Here is a 20598-nt window from a genome sequence, read left to right as displayed (position 1 = left end):
ATTGTCACACTAACAGCAGAAAAATTAATCTAATCATTATTTTTTGATACATATTTTGTGTTTTCTCTCTCTTTTTTTCTTTTTTTTTTTTTCCTGACATTGTGTTGTGAAGTAGCAGCTTCCAATCTTTTCAGTAATGATCCCTGTAATGGCTTTTGTTCGTAACTGATAAACAAGAAGTTGTAAACAGCCTCGAGGCAAAACTGAAGCTGTGTCTGCATGTCTTATGTAGCCTGATCTCAGTTGTACTAATGAAATTTTGCCTGTAGCAGACACAGAAGTTGCTGTACAAACACCACAGCTCTCAGGAAATGGAAAAGCTACACAGATTTTTATTATGCTGAAGCTGAGGGACCTGAGGATTGGCTGCAAGGAGAAATTAAGGCAGTGCCTTGTGTTTTCCCAAGGTCCTTGCCAGCTAAAACAGGCAATGATAAATAACTGAGAGAGGCACAGAAGACAAAAACATAAATGATCTAAGAAAAGGGAAAAAATAATACAATCCCTAAATATTACAAAATGATAAATACCAGTAATCTGCTTCCACACGATAATTTGATAAGGGCAAGGCCTCCCTTCCTCATTTAATATGCCAGAGCAAATCTGCAGTGGAGTAAAGTGAGACCCTCCCCACGTGAAAATCTGCCCAGTCCCACATTGGGTTTCCAAGCAGAGAATCCTCATTCCCTGCTGGAATCCCAGTCACAGCCCCCCTGGACAAACAGGCAGTTTAAGGTCTCATGTGCTGGCCAGGACAATCTCATACCTCTGGATGTGGAAAGTCATTTTCCCATTGTTACAATAACAGTTCAAAGTGATTCTGAAGTGATACAATTATGTTTATGTTGGGCAAATGAAGGAAATCCCCTGGAGCTGCCAACACTGCTTCAGGTCACTTCTGGGCACAACCTCTGGGTCTGTGGATTTGTGTGTGTGAAATCTCCCCACAGAATCCTCTGAGGCTGGAACAAAGACAAGGAACCTTCAGAGACAGGGGGAATAGGAGTGTGCTGTCATGGGAAAAAGAACATTTCATGTGGTGAGTGCAAAACCATTTGTTCTTCCCTTCTCCTGAGCTCTGTGCTCCGTGTAATGAGTCAAATCCAGAAATTTCCTGGGTACCTTGGAAAATGATCTCTGGTCTACTGAGATGTGGGAAAGTCCTGCTGGCAGAATGCAGCCCTTAAGGGATGGCAGAAAGAGCAGGACCTCAGTCCATAAGTGTCTGAGAAATAAGGAAGAGGTAAGTGCATGGATTATCCTGTGCCTCAGTGGAATAGGAAAAGCCATGGACTAAAAAACTAAAATGCTGTTCCACAGGGACCCCCTGCACAGCCCATGGGAATCAGGATCATCTTTCCTTCTCTTCCAGAGCAGGATGGGGCTGCAGCCACCCCAAACCCCCCATTCCCAGTTCCTGGGATCTGGCATGGGACAGGGAGCTGGGCAGGAACTGTCACTCCCAGCCCAGAGCACATGTACTCACCAAGATCATTCCACAGACAGAGGACAGCCTTGTCCCAAGCCAGGGTTTCATTGGAATGTCATCAGCTGCTTGGGAATTGCTTTAAGGTAGGATGGAACTTCATTAGGCACTTACTGTCTGTTTCCCACACGAGCACAACTGTTGGGTCTGGGTCATGCAGGACTTGAGCTGCCAAGCACAAACTCTGAGGGCATTTACGAATTGAGGTAATAGAACTTACTCTTCAAGTGTTTTATTTACCTTCTCATCCATCAGAATTTCCATAATATTTTTATATGAAATACCTCAGAGTGGTTTATCTCCAAATAAGCCTGAATATCCCAGCAGGTTTCAGACACCATGAGCTGTGGAGGAAAACAATCCTAAAAATAACCAATTGCAATGAAATAGTTTTTTCTTACTGACATTTACTTCCATGAAGAAAATCAAGTGCACGCTGAGAAGCCAATTTCTCAGGCTGAAATGGGCAATCCTAGGGAGATGTGCCAATTTTCAAGTTGTACACAGAGCTCTTCTCAATGGGCTTAAACTGCTTATCCTCCTCTCAGAGTCATTTATCTGCTTAGTCTGAGCTGGGACCAAAGAAAATAGTTTGTCAAGGTGTTTTGTTTTGGTTTTTTTTTTAGATCTTAAACTTTTCCTCTCCTGTATAGTTATAAAGAAGAAGGCTATCAGCAGGATGGCTGTAATAAATAAGACAGGACTGAGTTGCAGGTTACTCATCCACTTGAGCTGGGAATATAAAATATTTCACTGAAAAGCCAAACTCAAACGTAAATCAGGAGATTAAAATGACAGGTGAGGCATTCACAGTAAGTTTGTTATAGGTCTTTATATATATATATATATATATATATATATATATGTCATTTCCACCCTGCTTCATTAGAGCTGAGGCTGCTTACCTATTCCTTTTCCTTATACTCTTATTTTTCCTGCTTCCTGCTTAGTCAAACTTCAGGCTTCTGACTAGATTTATTTCTATTTGATGTGTCATAGCCTGTTTTAAATTTTAACTAAAATCTCAGTCACCCATTCCCTGGAATCAGGCTGAAGTAAGATTTCTACATCCAGTCAAACTTCTACAGCCACTTTATGGAGAAGCCTGGCAGGCCATAGGATTTTATCTGCCTCATCTTGGCAACAGGTCCCTGTTTTAGAAACTTTCAGTAGAGAATTACTGAAGTCCTCCTGAGATCCAGCCTGGAAGCAGCAGCTTCCCATCCATCATAGGAATCTGGGCAGGGACTCCACTAAATATTCTCTGGACTGGTCACAGCTTTTTCCCTGGAGAGATGCTCCAGCAGCACTTAGCAGGGAGTGTTGGGGATTAGTGAAATCTGGGATCCCTGCCGGGCCCTTTACAGCACTAAATTCCCCACTAATGGGAGATAAGCCTCCTAAATTGCCCCTCTCATCTGAATCACCCCCTGTCAGGGCGCTCAGAGGGAGGTGACAGCCCTGGCACTTGGGGCACAGGCAGGGAACAGGGTAATTGGGGAGGAGGTAGAAGGAGGAAGTGACTGGAATCATGGCTTAGGTAGAAACTGAAAAGTGGGACGGTCATGAGATAGTCCCAGTGGAGCATAAAATTGGCAAACAAAAGAAGTGCTTTAGGAGCCCATCAGTCAGTGAGAGCTAATTCACCAGGTACAGGGAGACAGCACTGTCAGCACGTAGTTTATGTCCCCCCCAAAATGGGGGGGTGGTGGCAGTGCACAGAGGACCCTGTAATCAGAGAAAGCTGCAGAGAGAATAACCAGGAAAAAACCCAAACCAATCCCCATCACAGCATTATCCCAAGGGTTCTTTGCACCAGGTGATGTCTGTGCTCAGTGTGAAAAATAAGCAAGAGCCACAAAATTGTTTGATTTAAACCTCTTTTAGCACAGAAGAGTCACTGCCCGCTGTGAGACGGGCATGAGAGCAAAAACACAGCCCGTGGTCTGAGCACGTGAGGGGTTTCTCCTTAGACCTTGTTACGATTAAACTGTGTTTTACTCCTCGCCCAGGTTCCCAGGCTGTGGAATATGGGATTATGCCTCACTGGGAATTAGGCAGAGCAGCCTGCCTTGCTCAGGGCAGAACAGGTGAGCTCCCTGTGCAGCACGGCGGGGTTGGATCCTCAACACTTGGCCACAACCCACATTTGTCCAGAGGCAACACCTTTAATGTTAAATAACTGTCCAGGCTACACAGGAGAAAGAAGTGTCTGTGGAGGTTCTAGCAGGGGTTTAACTGCACAATGGCACCTCCAGAAAGGGATAATGGGTTGTGGAAGGGCTGTAGAGCAGGGATGTGCAATGAGCTCTTCCTGTACCTTCCTACCTGCTGATTGTTCCACACGGGGACTTTAAGTGCTCACTAAGAGATTAACCCCTGATTTTTTTGTGAGCTGTTTTAAGGATCTGAATCCTTTTAGTGCTCCTGAATTCACATTTACTGCTGCCTCAGTCACTTGATTATCACTACACGGGGTAATTAACACCGAATTTTAAGTGTCATGCAGATAACACGAACAGGGACATCTAACTGATGTCAGAAATTTGACATGCAGAGAGGTTACCTCAGAAACCTCTTGGTTTGACTCCAATTGAAGCCAGTTCTGTTCAGTAAGGGACAGCTGCAACTCAAGTGTGCCACAGTTGTCCAAGCAGGAAGGACCGTGGAAGCAAGTTTTCCTTGGATTTTTCCTAGGATTTTCCATTGGAGAAAAGCAGCAGCACAGGTCCATTCCTTTGGCTGGCACATCTGCCAGCCTCGGGAAATGCTTCTCCTTTGCTCAGAGTTACATTCCATCCCCCTTTCTCCAGCAAAACACCCCAAACTGATCCCACTGCACTTTATACTTTGCAGCCCCCGGGGTGGTTCGGCTTTGAGGGATAACATGAGGTACCTCAAAACCTTCAGATATTTTTCTCCTACTGGAAGTGTCTGATACTGACAGAAAAGCAAAAGAAGATGAGGTAAACTTTTCTTAGGCACCTAGGAAACACTGAGTGGCCACAGGCTCTTTTCCCAAATCCTGGAGCTCTGCACAGGGGTTCAGCTCCCACCTCAGGTGGATTGACCCTGCCAGCAGCACAATGGTGTTTCCAGGTGCTTCCCCCACCACACGCCCTCTGTGGTCCTGTCTGGCCACACGACTGCCCTGTCCCTGCCAGTGGGGGCTCTGTGTGTCCCCCAGCTCTGGCACCCCAAAGCCACTGGGCTCAGAGGCATCTGCTGCCACCCCCATCCCCTTTCAGAACAGGAACTGCTCCATATTCCATCCTTGATCTCCCTGGGACCAGCTTCAGCAGCCCAGGGGTGATGGGGGGTTGTTGTTGCCGGGAGACAGATCCCTGGCATCACCAGGATTCCCACACAGTCAGTGTTGTGCCCCCCAGGAAATCAGGGCATCCCCAAAAGGGGGAATCAGCAGCCCCCCCTCTCACACACACACACAGACAGACCTGTTGCTAACAAAGCACCTGCAGTTTTCCCTGAGCTCCCAGCTCCAGCAGAGAGGCAGGAACAGCCCAAGCCCAGCCCAAACAGCCCCCAGCCCGCTCCCCCAGGGTACCCCACTTACAGGTGCCAGAGCTCCGCAGCAGCCGCTGGTTCTGTGCAGGCAGGAGAGAGGGATCCCGGAGCTCCTGCAGCTCCTGCCCGAGGCAGGGAGGAAGGAGGGAGCGCACAGCCCAGCCCAAAGCCAGGCTGCCAAGCTCCGGGGGCTGGAGGCTGCCACTGCTGGCCTGGGGGAGCCTGTTTGGAACAGGGTGTCTTGGATACGTTCCATCGCAGAGCCTCCCCCTCTGCTCTGGGTGAGGCATCCCTTTGCCTCGGGGAGCTCGTTCCCAGGGTCAGGGATTCACAGTTACCTCCACAGGTGCCACCCCTGACACCCCCCCATCCATCACAGCCCAGAGCCCTCCCGGTGCTCAGAGTGCTGCCAGCACTGATGAGTGACAGCACCTCTCGGGCTCTGCTCCTGCCTGCTGAGCTCCAGCATTTAGATCCAGCTTCCCTGGAGAGCAGGCAAGCACAGCTGGGAAATCAGGAACCTGGGAAAAGAACAGTCTGCATGGCCCGGCTGAAACCAGGTGGCTCTTGCAGCTGAAAGGACAGGTTTTGCCTTACCTGCTTCTGCATAAGGTTTTCCAGAAAAACAGTGTCCTAAGGACAGATTGTGAGAGAATAGGCTTGCAAGTAATAATGATTTGATGGAATGATTCTTGGTTTGTGTTTTGGTTTTGGTTTTGGTTTTTTTTTTACACTCCCCTTTTTATTCCAGGAATAGTTTAAAAATTATTCCTTTAATAAATCATTTAAATTTGAGAGGAAAAAAATTATCATAGTATGAATTTAAACCAGTGGATATCTTTTTCAGCATAACTCCCTGTGGAACTGTAACAACTCTGTGTGGAATTACCCTGTGGAATAAGTGGAGGATAAGAAAGTCCAGCCATGCACAGACATTGTATTAAGTGCAGTTTTGCCAGATGTAGTTGCAGATGGAATTCCGGAATCCCAGAATGCTTGGGGGCCCAGAGCTGGGTGCAGGAAAGAGCCACAGTTAGAGAAACCTCTGACCAGGAGAGGATCCTGAAGGCCCTGCATCCAGATGAGGAGGATCTGTCTAAGGATCTCACCCCAGCTCTCCCTACACACACACAGTGAGCAGCAGGGCTGATCCCTCTCCCAGAACACTTCCATCTCTTTTACAGGCCTGCGGCTCCATCTGCTGGGAGCAGAGAGAAGGAAACCATGCAAAATAGGTGCAGGGAGAGATCATGGAATCATCATGGAATGCCAAAATGGTTTGTGTTGGAAGGGACCTTAAGGATCATCTCGTCTCATCTCCTGCCATGGGCAGGGACACCTTCCACTATCACAGGTTGCTCCAAGCCCTGGCCTTGGACACTTCCAGGGATCCAGGGGCAGCCACAGCTTCTCTGGGCAACCTGTGCCAGGGTCTCACCACCCTCACATGGAAGAATTCCAGTCTTTCCTAAAATCCAGTCTTTCCCATTTTTCTGCAGAAAGTGGGCTGGATACACTCTGGCTGTGAGGCAAGGGACAAACCTCTCAAATGCTCTAAAATCAAGTGACCAAACTCATCAGTTAAAGGGAAAAAAAAAAACCTGACAAAATGCTATTGCAGCCTATTGACTGAGAGGGTAAAGTCCCCATCATTCCAAGGGGGTAATGAATCATTAATTAACTCCCATTTACTCCTCTCACGTGCCTGAGGATGGGCTGTAGCAGGCACAGAGGGAATTTCCTGTGCTTCAGCCAGCAATAAGCTTTGCAAATGGTTATTCTTCCAAAGACTGACATGGATAACTGAGGATGTCAGTCATATTTGGGCTTTTGCCTGTACCTGAGCCCCTTACAGTCCAATATGCTCTTTAAACGCACACTGATGTGGTTCAGAGGGCTGGGCAGGATTTTCCCGCCTGCTACAGCTTTGCTGACCAGGATGGAGACACCCCAGCAAAGCTGGAGCTTCACACCCAGGCTGAGCACCAGCATTTCCTTCCGTTGGTTGTTTACTCTTAGGTTTCAGGGAGATTTTGACCCCCATCCAACTGTGATGGTGATGCATCCATGGTGCACCCCTCCATGAGATAAAGAGGAGGACTGAGCCCACCCAGGATATTCCAGTACACATAAGTCCTCAAGGACTGATCTGTCCAGTCCTTCTCTGCTGTTCCCTGCACAGCCCCAGGTTCAGGGATGACAGAGGAGGAGCCTGGCCACTGCCAGCCTTCCCCCAAACCACCTCCGGGGACTGTGCCACCTCTGGGAGACAAGGCACCAAAAGGCAGAGACTCGCCAGCATCACTGTATTTATTTCTCACCCCAAAGCAACCACACCAACTTCGCACACAATGCTCTCCAGGCACCCACCCGGCGCTAAGGCACTTTTAAAAACATATTAAACATTTTTTTCCAGCTGCAGCTGCCACCCTTGGGGGTGCCTGTGCCTGCTGGCTCAGCGCATCGTCACCAGCTCTTCGGCAGAAGTGGGGTGGATGGCCACGGTGTTGTCCAGGTCGGCCTTGGTGGCCCCCATTTTGATGGCCACGGCAAAGCCCTGCAGGATTTCGTCGCACCCCATCCCTTGCATGTGCAATCCCACTACCTTTGGGGAGAAAGGGAGACACCGGGTGGGACTCAGCACTGCCAAAATCCAGGCTTGAACTCTGACCCCAGGCCTGGGGTGGGCAGGTCAGAGCTGACCACAAGACGACAGCCAGCTCTGGTGCCCACTGACACCCAGCTACCTCTCCCTGGTCCCCTCCACTCACCTTCTCCTCCTTGCCAACACACACCAGCTTCATGAGGCACTTCACCTTCCTCTGGGTGACAGCGTAGTACAAGGGGGTGAAGGACGTGCTGTAGATCTTCACGTTCTCCTTCCCGTGTGCAGCCACGGCTTCCTCTGCAGCAGAAGGCACAGTGTGTGCATTTACAAAGAGGGACTCGAGCCCATTTCTCAAGGCTCAGATCCACTTGCCAGAGATCAAACCCCCTCCTCGAGCATCAGAGCAGCAGGTTTGAGCCACGGCGTCCCCAGCCCCTTCACTCCCCCCCACGCCCTGTCTGTCCCCACCTTCGGTGAGTCCCACGGTGCCGATGGGCGGGTGGCTGAAGACGACGGTGGGGATGTTACTGTAGTCCAGCCGGGAATCCTGCTTGCCCTCGAAGAGCCTGTGGGCCAGCTTCCTGCCAGCTGCAATGGCCACTGCAGGGAGGGACAGGGAGCCTGAGCAACGGCGTGGCTCTGAGGGGCTCTGGAGGGGAGGGTGGGGCACGGCCGCAGTACCTGGGGTGAGGAGGGCTCTCCCACAGACGTCCCCGATGGCGTAGACCCCTTTCCTGGTGGTGTTCTGGTACCCGTCCACCACCACGTGGCCCTGGGCGTCCACCTGCACGCCCTGCCATGGGAAACAGCAGCTACATCAGAGTGTACTCCAGGACAAGCCATGCCCATGGGGGGAATGGTGCTGGTGGCGAGGGGGGAAATGGTGGGAGCATCACCCTGTGACAGGCTGTGGGAGCCCTGAATACCCATGGGACACCTGGAGTCCTGTGGGACACCTGTGGGCACCCTCACACCAGCACAGAAAGGGCGTGCTGCCACCTCACCACTCGGTCCAGGCACAGCTCCTCAGTGTTGGGCTTCCGCCCCAGGGCCCACAGCACGCAGTCCACATCCCGGATCACTCCCTCCGTCGGCTTGTGGCCGGGCACCGCGCAGGTCACCTTCACATCCAGCAGCCCACCAGGGGACTTGGTGACAGCCTTGACCTGTGGGGAAAAGCGGGAGCTGCTTCAGGAGAAGATGGTGCCGCTGGCTTTAGCCTTGCAGCTCTGCTGCAAAACCAGGAATGTCACCAAAACTGTGGCTCATCAGGCAGCACCCAAAATGGCAGCTTTCCCCCAGCCCCGCCTCTCCAGGAGGAATGGGATAAACCACAGGGCTGCTCTGCACATTCATACCTGCGTGTGCTTCCAGACCTCCACCCCGGTGTTCTCCAGCTCCTGGGTGCAGTTTGAGCTGATCATGGAGTCGAAGGTCCGCAGGACCTGGGCAGAGACCACCCCCCAAACCTGTCAGATGAGGGTCTGCAGGTGAAGGCACTGCCTGGCAGCCCCTCCGCCAGCGTTTCCCTGCTCCTGGGACCCAAGAGGTTTGGGCTGCTCCTGGTTAAACTTCTCTGTTTGTTTCTCCATTATTTTCTTTTCCTTTAATCCTCTTTTCAAGTTGTGACTTGAAATAAAGCTCAAGAGAACGGGTGCGGTGGCACACACGGCTGCAGAAATTCCAGGCACAAAGGCTGGTGCTGCCAAAACATGGCTCCCCCCTCCAGCCCCCCCTTACACCCATCAGCCCAATGCCACCATCCTCTGCATCATCATTCCCGTGCCAACTCAGACTCTTCTTTACAAGGAGCTGACAAGCAGAAAACCCTGGTGGGCTGCTGGGATGTGACTGCCTGGCTGAGGACAGACAGTGGGTGGCATTACCTTGTCGTGGCGGATCAGCAGGGATGACTTGGAGCCCAGCGTGGAAAGGATCCCCGCGATCTCCACCGCGATGTATCCAGCCCCCACAATAACGCTGCGCCTGCGGAGAAGTGATGATGCCGTGTCCAGGCACATGGAGCCGGAGCTGGTGGATACGGGGGGTGAGCCCCAATTTACCTGGGCAGGTCCTCCAGGTCGAAGAAGCCATCACTGGTCATCCCCAGGCTGGCACCTGCAAAGCAGAGCCCCTTTCACACCCCTTACCTGTCCCACTTCCCCTCCCCGAACACACTTTGCTCTGGCAGACCCCTCTCCCGGGGAATTTCAGCAGGCTCACCGGGAATTTCGCTGTCGGAAGGGACGGCTGGGTGCCCCCCTGTGGCTATAAGGATGTGAGGGGCCGTGTACTTTTTCCCATCCACTTCAATGGTTGGCTCAGGATCAGCGGTGAACTTGCCATAGCCCCGGATGATGTCGACATGAGCCTTTGAGGGAGGGTAACAGTTATGGGATTAACAGAACGATGGGGTGCAGGAGACAGCTAACGGAGCCAGGGCTCCCACGTTTGGAAGAGAGGACACCCATTAAGGCTGGAAAAGTGGCCAAAAATCCATCAGAGCCCACTTTCCCACTGGGCCTACAGTATGAGCACATCCCACGCTCACCTTCTTTAGATTGCTCTCGTAGATGTCGTTGAGGCGCCGCACGTACGCATCACGCTTCTCCTTGATGGTTCTGGAACAGCAGGGAGTACTGTCAGCATCAGCAGACAAACCTCCAGAGCTCAGGGATAACAATGTGGCAATTAGTGCCATGGTCTAGTTCACAAAGTGATGATCGGTCAAAGGTTGGACTCCGGTGATCCTGGAGGTCTTTTCCAACCTAAATGATTCTGTGAACTCCACCCCTTTGGTACATTATATCCATGCCACAAAATGAAACAGCCCCCTGTGATCCCTTCCCCACCAAGCTGAGGTTTTTGTGCCTGCCTCCTCTTCCCACAGCCAGTGTGCCACCCCTCTTTTCCAAAATACAGGCACGTAATCAGCTCTGCATCCACCCATGGGAAGCCTCAAAGCAGGCAGGGACCCCTTTGAGGTGGATAATGAGCCACAGGGCTATGGTGCTGACCTGTGGCTGCTCCCCAAGTGATGCTCAATGGCAGATGCTCACTTCCAACTGGCTCTTTCCATTCTTACCTCCAGCTGAACTTGACACCAGGTGTTTCAAAGCCGTAGTCAGCGTGATCATGGATAAACTCTGCATGGACAGCCGTGTTCCACATCACCTGCCCGCACAAACCACACGTTGGCTCGGGAAGACCAGTTTGATCTTGGGAAACCACCCCCCCACACACACACACACACTTCCCCATACCTCACACCTGCCTGGAGCAGCCCACAGGACACATGCTCTGAGGCCCTGCTTCCTCCCCACTCCCTGTGCCAGCACCTCCCTGCAATCTGGCAGGCAGCCACACCAGACCCAACCCAAGCCACCGGAGGTGCCACCAGAGCCAGTGGCAAAACACCCTTACCTTCTTTGGCACGCACCCAACATTGACCTGCGGGGGGAATAAGAATGAAACTCAGGTTTAAGGCTCAGTTTTCCAAAGTCAACGCTCTGGAGAACATCCCACAGCAGGCTGGTGCTGCATCGCAGCTCTCTGCTCAGGAAAACAAAGGCGGGATTATGGGTTCCTGGCAAAAAAGGGGTGTAACTCCCTCGGGCGCCTCAAGGTCTTGCGGTTTGACTGTTTTCCTTCACTTCCTTGAAAGAGAACAGGGAAGGTGGAGCCTTCAAACACAGGGGTTTTTTTCCAGTGATCATTTAAAAGCGATTTCCTGGGACAAAGGTGTCTGCCATTCCCTTCCTGCACTTCTGATCCTAGTATGACAATATTTCCAGCAGAGCGCACTCAAGGAATAAAACTAGAGCCTGTCCCTGGCTTGTTTGAGGAACAAGCTTGTTTTTAGGCTTGTTACCGGCTCGCCGTGCCCATGGGCTCTGCTTAGCCGCCTTCCAGTTCTGCTGCACAGACGCAGGATCCACGTTACCGACCTGAGAACGGCTTGGAAACGGCCGGGAAGAAGCAAATGGAGAGGGGGGGGATTGGGATCGGTCCGGCTTCGGCATGACAAGGCGGGTCCTTGCGGAACGCTCCCAGTACGGGAGGGCGATTCCTTCCCTCCGGCTCCCCGCCCCACCACCACCCCCGGGGGCACCGCGACCACCGCCGGGGGCACCGGGGCCAGCCTGGCGGACCCTGCCCCGCGCCACCCGCCCCTCCGCCGCGGGTCCCCACGCAAGTGACTCACGCAGGTGCCGCCGAGGCGCCGCGGCTCCACCAGCGCGACGCGGGCCCCCAGCTCGGCCGCACGCCGGGCCCCCGCCAGCCCCCCGGAGCCCCCTCCCAGCACCAGCAGCTCGTACGCGACCGCCGCCATCGCTCCCGCTTCGCTCCGACACCGCCGCTCCGCCCCGGGGCCGCTCCAGGTGCCCGCCCCATCCCGCCCCGCTCCCCCGCCCTGGTGCCCGCCCCGCTCCCCGCCCCGGACCGGCACGACACCACGGACTGGGGCTGACAACGGCGTTTATTGGTTCGGGTACAGCGAGGAGGATTTGCAAGCACTTCCGGGACAAATATACAGAGGGGATGAGGGGGAAAAATGACACACAAAAAAAAAAAAAAAAAAAGGGAGAAAAGATAAACCAAAAAAAAAAAAAAAAAAAAAAAAAAGGAAAAAGAAAAAAAAAAAAAAGGGCAGGATCAGCACAGAACAGGGGAGCTAAAATGGGAACGCTTTTTTTCCGGGTTATGACAACATACTCCCAAGCAGGAATCACTTCCTTTCTCCAGTTAAGTCGAGCGGTCTTTCCAATAAAATAAAGAGTGGTGGGGGATGGAGTTAGTGTGTATTTCCCTGGAAAACAAACTCTAAATCATGCCAGTTAAACACTAGAACTAAAAATGTACAAAGAAGCTTCAAAGGAGAGATGAAGTGTTTGTTAGAGTTACCTTTTCCTCTCTGAACAGTCCAGAAGGAAAACAATGACTACAAATACAGCAGGCAAACTGACTTTCGGGCTGATGGGCACGGGAGAGAGAAAGTGTTGTAAGGAATTCAGTCTCAAGTTGTGCTAAACGCTCTTCGTCCTCTGTATGGCACATTTTGGTCCATGATGGGGATTTGAAGTTGAGACGAACCCTGATTTCTTACAGAAACGTGTAAATATTGTTGCTTTTTGTTTTTTTTCTTAAAATGCCAGGTGTACTTCCTTCTACAAAGGTTGGGAAAGGTTTATAGGAAGTAGTCTGGGGTACGACGGGTAACATGAGGCTCTCCACGACGAGGTGCTGGGTCAAACTGGAGGCTGCAGGGAAGAGAAAGGGATCACTCACCCTCCTCCACAAGCCATTTTCCAATGCCACAATAAATACCAGACCTGTTCTCCTGCTGCTATCATTTCACTCATCCCAGCTGCTTCCACATAAAACATTTCGTGTCCCAAAACGAGTGTCCATGGGAGTTAAAACTCATCAGTCGGTCAAACTGCTGCTTACAGCCCATCCCCATTTTCACGTGAGCACAAAATTCAGACCCTCTCACCCATCTTTACAAAGCTCATGCTACTAAAAGTTAAAACAAATACATAAATCTGGATGTTTTTACTCTCTCCATCAAGACTGGGCAGTAGAGGGATTAAAGTGCAGAAGCTCCAACACTCAAGCCAGCTAGGAAGAGGAGCTTTTAGGAGCTTAATTCACTACTTATTTTTAGGGTAGAGCAAATGATGTTAATTCCAGAGAGGTCTGAGCTGGCTTTTCATGGAGAACCCCTTTGGAAAGGATCAGACATTCCTCAAAGACCTGTTAGGAACAGAGAACAGCCCAAGCCAGGGTACTCACAAGGAATATTTTAAAGTGTCATCTAGTTCCATGATAGCAGCCTGGTTCCCACAGCGGTAACAGTAATTGGGGGCACTGAAAATGGTAACCACATTCCGGTCGTGGCACCAGTTATAACCCTGCCAGGGAGAGAGAGAGAGAAAGAAAATGTCTCTGTTAAACCTCAGCTTGTATGAAGTTCCTCTTCAGGCCTGAAATGCTCCAAGGGCACTTGTGAAACTAGAGATTTCCTTAAGTATTTCCAACTGACTTGGTTTCATTTCAAAATATGTGCTCTGCTGCAAGAAGCAGCTAGTAGGCACCTGGCAAAACCAGCTTCGAGCACTCCCCAGGAGATCATCCATTCCTCAGTTGTGTGTTTATCCATTTTATATACAAATTATGGACTGTACCACAAGAAAAGCCTTGAGATTTCTAGGGAAGCCTTTAGCTTTCATCCACCACCACTGACAATCGGCCTGCTGGATGCGGGTGACTTGAGACACACAGTACTGCTTAAGGGATCTACCTGCAGCAGATTTTAAAAATACATCTGCTCCATTGACCCACCTGGCAGTTTTCCAGCAAGACATCCAAGAATAGCCTGTCGACAGCCAAAAATGGCTGTTAATCTCAGTCACATCTGAGGATTATGGGGCAGGCTGCTGGATACAACAGCAGTCCAAGTAGAGCTGTCAGGATGTAAGGAGATTATTCCTGCCACAAACAGGGTGTGACAGGGTCCCTTTGGCAATTGACTAGGAGGGGGCCACTTACTTGGAAAGGGCAGGACATCCCTTATTTACACTGTGGGACAAAACACATAATTTTATGTTGCTTGTTGTTTTCACATGATTAAAGCCTCTCCTTGGCACTTACCTGTCTAAGATTTAGGTGTCAACAAACCCACCAGCGGATAGGTGTCAGAGAGGAGACACCAGCGGCCCCTGTTTGGTTAGCCCTGGCTAGCAGAGTGCTTGCCCTACCTCCATGACCAGCTGGTGAGCGCGGGAGACCAGTGTGAGACCATTGGCGTGGTTAAATGTTTCGGAGATATCCTGCCCGAAGGTGTAGCCAGCACCACGTGGAGATATGCCCCAGCCACCGCGGTCATCCGGATCCGACCACAACAGATCACACATCGGACCCTTGGGAAAGATTAAGCGTTGTTAGATCACTGCCAAGACTGTTAAATGTGTTTTATTTGCAGTAACAAGACTCCCAGCACGTCCTTCTCAGAACACACTCACAAGCCCCAGCCACTCCAACACAACTTCCAGCTGCCCTGGGAGCTCCAAAGGTGGTTTTTCAGTCCTGGTTTCAGGCCCCCAGGAAGTGACCAACAAGGATGAAAACACCACCGAAGGAGGAATTGGCCAGTGGGAGGGAAGGACGGTTACACAATGTGGCTTCACAGGGTGGTTGTCAGTTCACAGCCACCTCTGTGATGAGGCTGAAGGTAGAAAACACCTTCCCCTGACAAATAATGTCCTTTGAGTCAGCCTGACAGTCCAAAAATCCTGATTCTGTGGAAGACAGCTGTGAAACCCCCACAGCTCTCCTTTCGTAGGCTGCTGTAATCAAAGCAGACTGACTTGGGTGTGCTTTGCCTAAATATTCATTTGCTCTGGCTTTTGGAAAGGCCGTAATCCGTGTTTAACTGTGTTTAAATGGATTTCAGTGTGAGGATACACTTGCATTACTGAAGTTTCTGAGGCATTTCCTTTCCTATTACCTCGTGTGGAACTTCCTGCAGGCGGTCCAGAGCCCTGATATGATCCAGTGTATCTATGGATGGAGAGAGGCCACCGTGGAGGCAGAATATCTGTTCCAGAAAAAAAACCACAGCAATCCATTCAGAACACATTGCTAAGAATGATCTCCAAAACAGCTGCTTTTAGCTCTGTTTGCAACCACAGCCCTTGCATCACGACTTAAGGGAGCTGGTCTGGGACTGTTCTCATGGTAGTCAGACAATCCAGCCAGCAGAACCCTGTGGAATGGAGTGTTTTCCTCCTCCAAGGCTTACCTGGCCGTCTACTAGAGCTGTGAGTGGGAGATAATCAAAGAGGTCTGTGAAGTACTTCCAGACGTTGGCGTTGCCGTACTTGCGCAGACACTCGTCGTAGAAGCCGTAGACTTGTGTGATTTGCCTGCTTTCGTGGTTGCCCCTCAGGATCGTGATGCGTTCCGGGTAGCGCACCTGGGGAACAAAGGAAACGCTTCCTTAAACAAGGGAACTGCACCAGAGGCATGGAAAGAAACAGTAATGGAATACTGCAAACAGCAGCCAAGCGCTCAGCTCTGTGCCCAGCACGTGTCCATTGCTGCCTATCAATTTACATCTGCTGACCTCAAGTCAGCTCCAGAGTCTCTGGAGCAAATCATTCCAAACTCCCCAAAACCACAGGTTTTGCCACAAATCTCTCACACCATACCTTCAACGCTACTAGGAGAGTCACTGTCTCCACGGAGTAATAGCCTCTGTCCACGTAGTCTCCCATGAACAGGTAATTTGTGTCCGGTGACTTCCCGCCGATCCTGAAGAGCTCCATGAGGTCGTGGAACTGCCCGTGGACATCCCCGCAGACGGTGACAGGGCATCGTACCTCTTGCACATTCGACTCTTTCGTAAGGATTTCTTTAGCCTGGCAAGAAAAACACATTTAAGTCACAAAGGTAGAAAGCTTTTCCAAGAGCGGGTGCGGATGGTATTCCCCTGCATTCCCACCGGAAAGCCAGATTCACCTGCACAGCTCAAAGCTGACCACAGTTTGGTGGGTGAGGACAGACAAGGTGTGTTTCACAAATCCCTGTGCACAAGGACAAGCAGGTCTGTCATGGCAAGGCCAGATTCCCTCGCCCAGGGCACTTTTTTCCTGCTGGAATTCCAATCCTCTTCAAAGCACAGCAGTATAGTAACTTCTAAAAGCAAGTCACGTACCACTGGAAAAGCAGAGTGAGGGGCAATTGAAACATACGGAGCTCCAGCCAGCTTCCCTGGCCATACCCAGCTGGCAACAAAACGGCCACAGATGGAGGGATGGCATCCATGGATTTAGTCATCTCTTCTTCCACACCCAGCAGCTCCTCTGCTAATTACAGCCATGTAATGTAGCCTATCTGCACCACCTTATTATCTTTATCAAACACCAGGTTTGCTGTGCTGCCTCCAGCTCGCCGACTGATGCCGATCAGCGCTCCAGGCACACTGGAGGCACAGGGAACATCCCAGGTTGCCTTGGTCTGATCCCAACAAAAGCGAGGGAGGATCACCAGCGCTGAGCAGTCACCAGCAGGTGATGATCCAGGCATTCCTTGCCACATCCCTTAGCTCAGGATGAGGTAGTTCCCACTTGCTGCTGCCAGGAAGGACCTGCTTCCTGAGGATACCCTCAGTGAGCTCTCCAAGGATGACTGTGTTCCCATTCCAGTGTTTGCTGTCTTGCCTATTCCTTCCAAAGCTTCTATTTGGAAGGAATAACTAAACCTCAAGCAGTTTGGACAGCTTGGAGAGAATCCAGCGTGCCCCTTGCAGGGAACATAACCCGAGGGATGTGACCCTCATCCTAAAAGTCACATCCTGCACATGGACTCGATGACGTGGGGTCTGCCTTGCACTCCTAACCCGCCTGGGAACTGCTGAATGTGTTGTATTTGAGTGCAATAGTAGCACTCAGATTCTGCTCACACATCTTTAAAAGCATTTATAGTGCCTTTGGAGAGCTTCCACCCTCGGGGAGAGACAAATATAAACCCACAAAGCAGCTGCTCCGTGTGTTCCGACTGCTGCACACAGCAACAGGCTGGCGTTCAGTTGGAAGCTGGAGCTCAGCACAGCTCCCCTTCCGCAGGAACAGGGCAAATATGCCCACCTTAAATCCAGCCCAGGGAGGCAGGCCAGCCCAGGTCCCAAAATTCTGAAACCAGGAGGATCCAGAAGTTTCCCCTCACGAGAAGGGAGGAGCTGGCAGCTGATGAGCAGCAGCTCCTTACGCTGCCAACCAGCTGTTCCCGTGCAGCCCTTTTTAGCTCACCCTGCGGACAAACATCCATGCCCGTGGAGAGACCCAGCCTGGCATTCTAACTCCGCAGAGCTGGTTTAAGTTGGGCTCAGGAGACCAAGTTGGCCCTCACATGATGACTTTCGAGACCTTCAGAATCTTCAGCATCGATAAAAAACAACCCAGAAAAGCAATAACTACCCAGTGCATCCGCCTGCACTGTGCAGAGTGAGCACTGATATCAAATGACTTAAAATAACCAAAAGCACCATTAAAAAACAAGAATAAAAATCTCTGATTCAGGCAAGGCTGCCTGGCATCGTCATCACTTATTTATTTCAGGAGGCTGATAAATAACTATGACTTAAAAGTCAAATCTTAGCTACCTTTGCTGTAGAAAACAGTGACTAACATTATCAGCTTCCTGAGCATCTCTGTCCCACTTGTTCTGGATGAAAACCATATCCAGGTCAGGATGAAAAGCAGCAGCTTTCAGGTGTTTTTATTAAATAAGCCTAAACAGGAGTTGCCATGTCTGTGCTCAAAGTGACTTTGAAGAGCAGACTGTTTGCTGGCTGTGAGCTTGCCCATCATCCCAGCTCCTGGGGTGGTTTGTGTGCAAGATCCTTGGAGAGCAGAGACGGAGAGATGAAACATTCCTGACCGTGACTCAACACAACACTGGGAATTTCACGCAACCAGACTGTGGCCCTTCTTATACCTCCAAAGAACAAGGGCAGGAAAGAAAGCTACAAGGAGAGGGATGGTTATGGAGGACTGCTTGTTTAATTCAGGAGACAGACTTCTCCTTGCCTTCTTACATATCTCATTCCATTATTTTGGTGAAAAACCCTTTTCCCCAGATTAAGCAGGATGACTCTCAAGTCCCTCACCTGCACCCCTAGCCATGTCCAATCCTTCCCTCATTTCTGTCCATTATGCCAGTAATTAAAAATGACACGCGTGGTAACTCTGGGATTTTGGGTTTTTTCCCCACTTCATTTTGATTTTTTTGTTTTAGTACCGAATTCTTCCACAAATTTAAACCTGTGCTTGGCCTCTTCGGAATCAGTCCCAAAAAAGGGAATGCTAAGAAGTGAGAAAAGGGTTTCCCCAAATATTATTTCAAGGAAACCAACTAAACCAGCTTTGTGACAGGGCTGCACACCCAGAGGTTTTTGTAAGCTTCTCTCCCAGGTGACAAAACCACTCCCAAAAACTTAAACAGGCCAAGTCAGAGCACAGCACAGTGTTTCCTTCACGTCCAAGTCCTTTCCATCAGTTTCCAGCACCCTGGAAGTACGAGGTGCTTGTGACAGATGACACACCTACCTGTCACCTGGAGGACAAACACCTCCCCCACCTCAAACTGAGCTGCCACTCTCCCTGTTTGCTGCGTGCACAGCCACAGTCTGCTGGCACTGCCCTCCAGCTTCCCAAACATCCTTGGAAACGACGGAGCTCTGGAGAAAGAGTCACAAAGCTCCCAACACGGGATTGGAAAAGGGGAAGGAGGAAAGGAAACAGAGGCAGAGTGGGGGTGACATAGGAGTCAGGATCACTGCTGGAAGCATCTGCCAAGGAAAATCTTCACTCGGTCACAGTCTGCAATGTGGAGGGAGTGTTCACACAGAGCTATTGGGCTTCTCAGACAAAACCCAACACCAGTCTAAGAATCCTTCTCCTGACTGAAAAAAAAAAAAGAAAAAAGGCTCCTGCCAGTCTCCACTAAACCAATCCAAGCCGGCATTTGCCAAGGGCTGTCCAAACCACAGCCCGGAACTGCAGACGGTGTCCTTTATCCGACCATTCCTTCTTCTATTTCGGTCCCCCTCAGCAGGCTCCGAGGATCTCTTTAGGTCTCACCTCTGACCCGCTCTGCTTCCCTAGACCCCACCTTGGATGTCACGGGGTCTCCTCGCTGACTTGGGGCTGATTTTTCAGCACGGGGCTACGACACGTTGTGCAGGATACCAGGATGACAGACACCTCCCAGGCACCATCCCCGTCTCCCAGTGCCCGATATCCCGCAGTCACCAGCCCGCTCTCCCACCGCCCGACATCCCCGCGGCCCCATCCCCGCCTCCCAGCGCCCGATATCCCACGGGCACCACGCCGCTCCCCCGACGTCCGGGCCCCGCACTCACCTTCTCGCAGAGGCTGCGGACCTGGCTCTCGCTCAGCTGCCGGCACTCGTTCAGCTGCTCGATCCACTGGTCGAGCTCCTTGGCGAAGCCCTTCTCCTCCATGGCGGGGTGCGGGCGGGCCCCGCGCGGCCCGGGCCCGCCTGTGGGTGGCGGCGGCGGCGGCCGGGGACGCGCGGCCCGCTCGGCTCGGCTGCGCTCCGCGTAATGGCGGCGCCCCCGCCTGCCGCCGCTCCTGCTGCTGCTGCTGCTGCGCACTTCCGGGCACGCCCACGCCGCGTGCCAGGGCGGGCGCGCGACCGCTTCCGGCGCGCCGCGTCCCCACTCGGAGCCGCGCCCCGCGCGCTCCCCCGCGAGGCCACGCCCACAGCGCCAGCCCCGCCCCGCGCCCCTCAGAGCCACGCCCACCTCGCCGAAGCCACGCCCATGACGCCCCGCCCCGCCCCTCCCTCCCTACTCTGACGGCTCCCGCCCTTCCGATCCCTTTGGAGAAAGCCGTGCCGTTCCGAGGAAAAGTGGATTAAACGCTCCGCTCCCTCTAAGGAGAAAGGATAAATAAAATCACAAGCTTCTGCGCCCCTGCGGGTGCCGAGCGCCAAGCGCTGCCGGCAGGGCAGTTGTTCACTTTGGGAATGTATGAAAATCCCTCTCATTAAGTGTGTTACTAATTGCCTTCGCTATATTCCTGTGACGTACCATTGGGCACGCGTACCGTGATGTTCCAAACGCAGCACGTGATTACGGTGCAATAAGCAATAAAGATTAATATGTTTGCTTACAGTCTGGTACTCGATCCATCTCGCCCTCAGCCCTAAATTGTGACTGACCTGCACAAATTTCCACCCACTGCTCTTCATTTATCTTCTGCAATTTTTCACTTGCTTTACTGTCTCCTCTGTACCAAAACGGAATAGTAATATCGTGATAATGATGTAATCATTCACTGCTACAGTCTGGAACACTTAGCAAAGTAAAAAAGAGCATATATATATATATATAGCATACAATTTTGTAGCTACTCTTCTACATATCCATCATTTGCCATTCCAGTTCCCA

At 51.4% G+C, this 20598-nt stretch overlaps 2 protein-coding genes across 2 annotated transcripts; both read right to left on the bottom strand.

Annotated features, from left to right (window-relative positions):
• Positions 1-7305: 7305 nt before the first annotated feature.
• On the bottom strand, positions 7306-11955 carry GSR (glutathione-disulfide reductase). The gene is made up of 13 exons (XM_050320540.1): positions 11824-11955; positions 11043-11069; positions 10705-10793; positions 10171-10240; positions 9843-9990; positions 9683-9737; positions 9506-9605; positions 8978-9064; positions 8624-8785; positions 8301-8412; positions 8088-8219; positions 7783-7916; positions 7306-7616 (listed from the first exon to the last, which is right to left on the bottom strand). The coding sequence occupies exons 1-13, from the start codon at positions 11950-11952 to the stop codon at positions 7467-7469; spliced, it is 1395 nt and encodes a 464-aa protein (XP_050176497.1). The 5' UTR covers positions 11953-11955; the 3' UTR covers positions 7306-7466.
• A 126-nt stretch (positions 11956-12081) lies between these two features.
• On the bottom strand, positions 12082-19798 carry PPP2CB (protein phosphatase 2 catalytic subunit beta). Its single transcript, XM_050320583.1, has 7 exons — positions 19546-19798; positions 15833-16042; positions 15424-15597; positions 15130-15219; positions 14381-14542; positions 13416-13534; positions 12082-12880 (listed from the first exon to the last, which is right to left on the bottom strand). The coding sequence occupies exons 1-7, from the start codon at positions 19645-19647 to the stop codon at positions 12808-12810; spliced, it is 930 nt and encodes a 309-aa protein (XP_050176540.1). The 5' UTR covers positions 19648-19798; the 3' UTR covers positions 12082-12807.
• Positions 19799-20598: the final 800 nt, after the last annotated feature.

The sequence above is a fragment of the Myiozetetes cayanensis genome, unplaced genomic scaffold (genome assembly GCF_022539395.1).
Source record: "Myiozetetes cayanensis isolate MyiCay16 unplaced genomic scaffold, myiCay2020 scf24, whole genome shotgun sequence".
NCBI classification, from domain to species: domain Eukaryota; kingdom Metazoa; phylum Chordata; class Aves; order Passeriformes; family Tyrannidae; genus Myiozetetes; species Myiozetetes cayanensis.
This window is presented reverse-complemented; position numbering and strand designations above follow the sequence as displayed.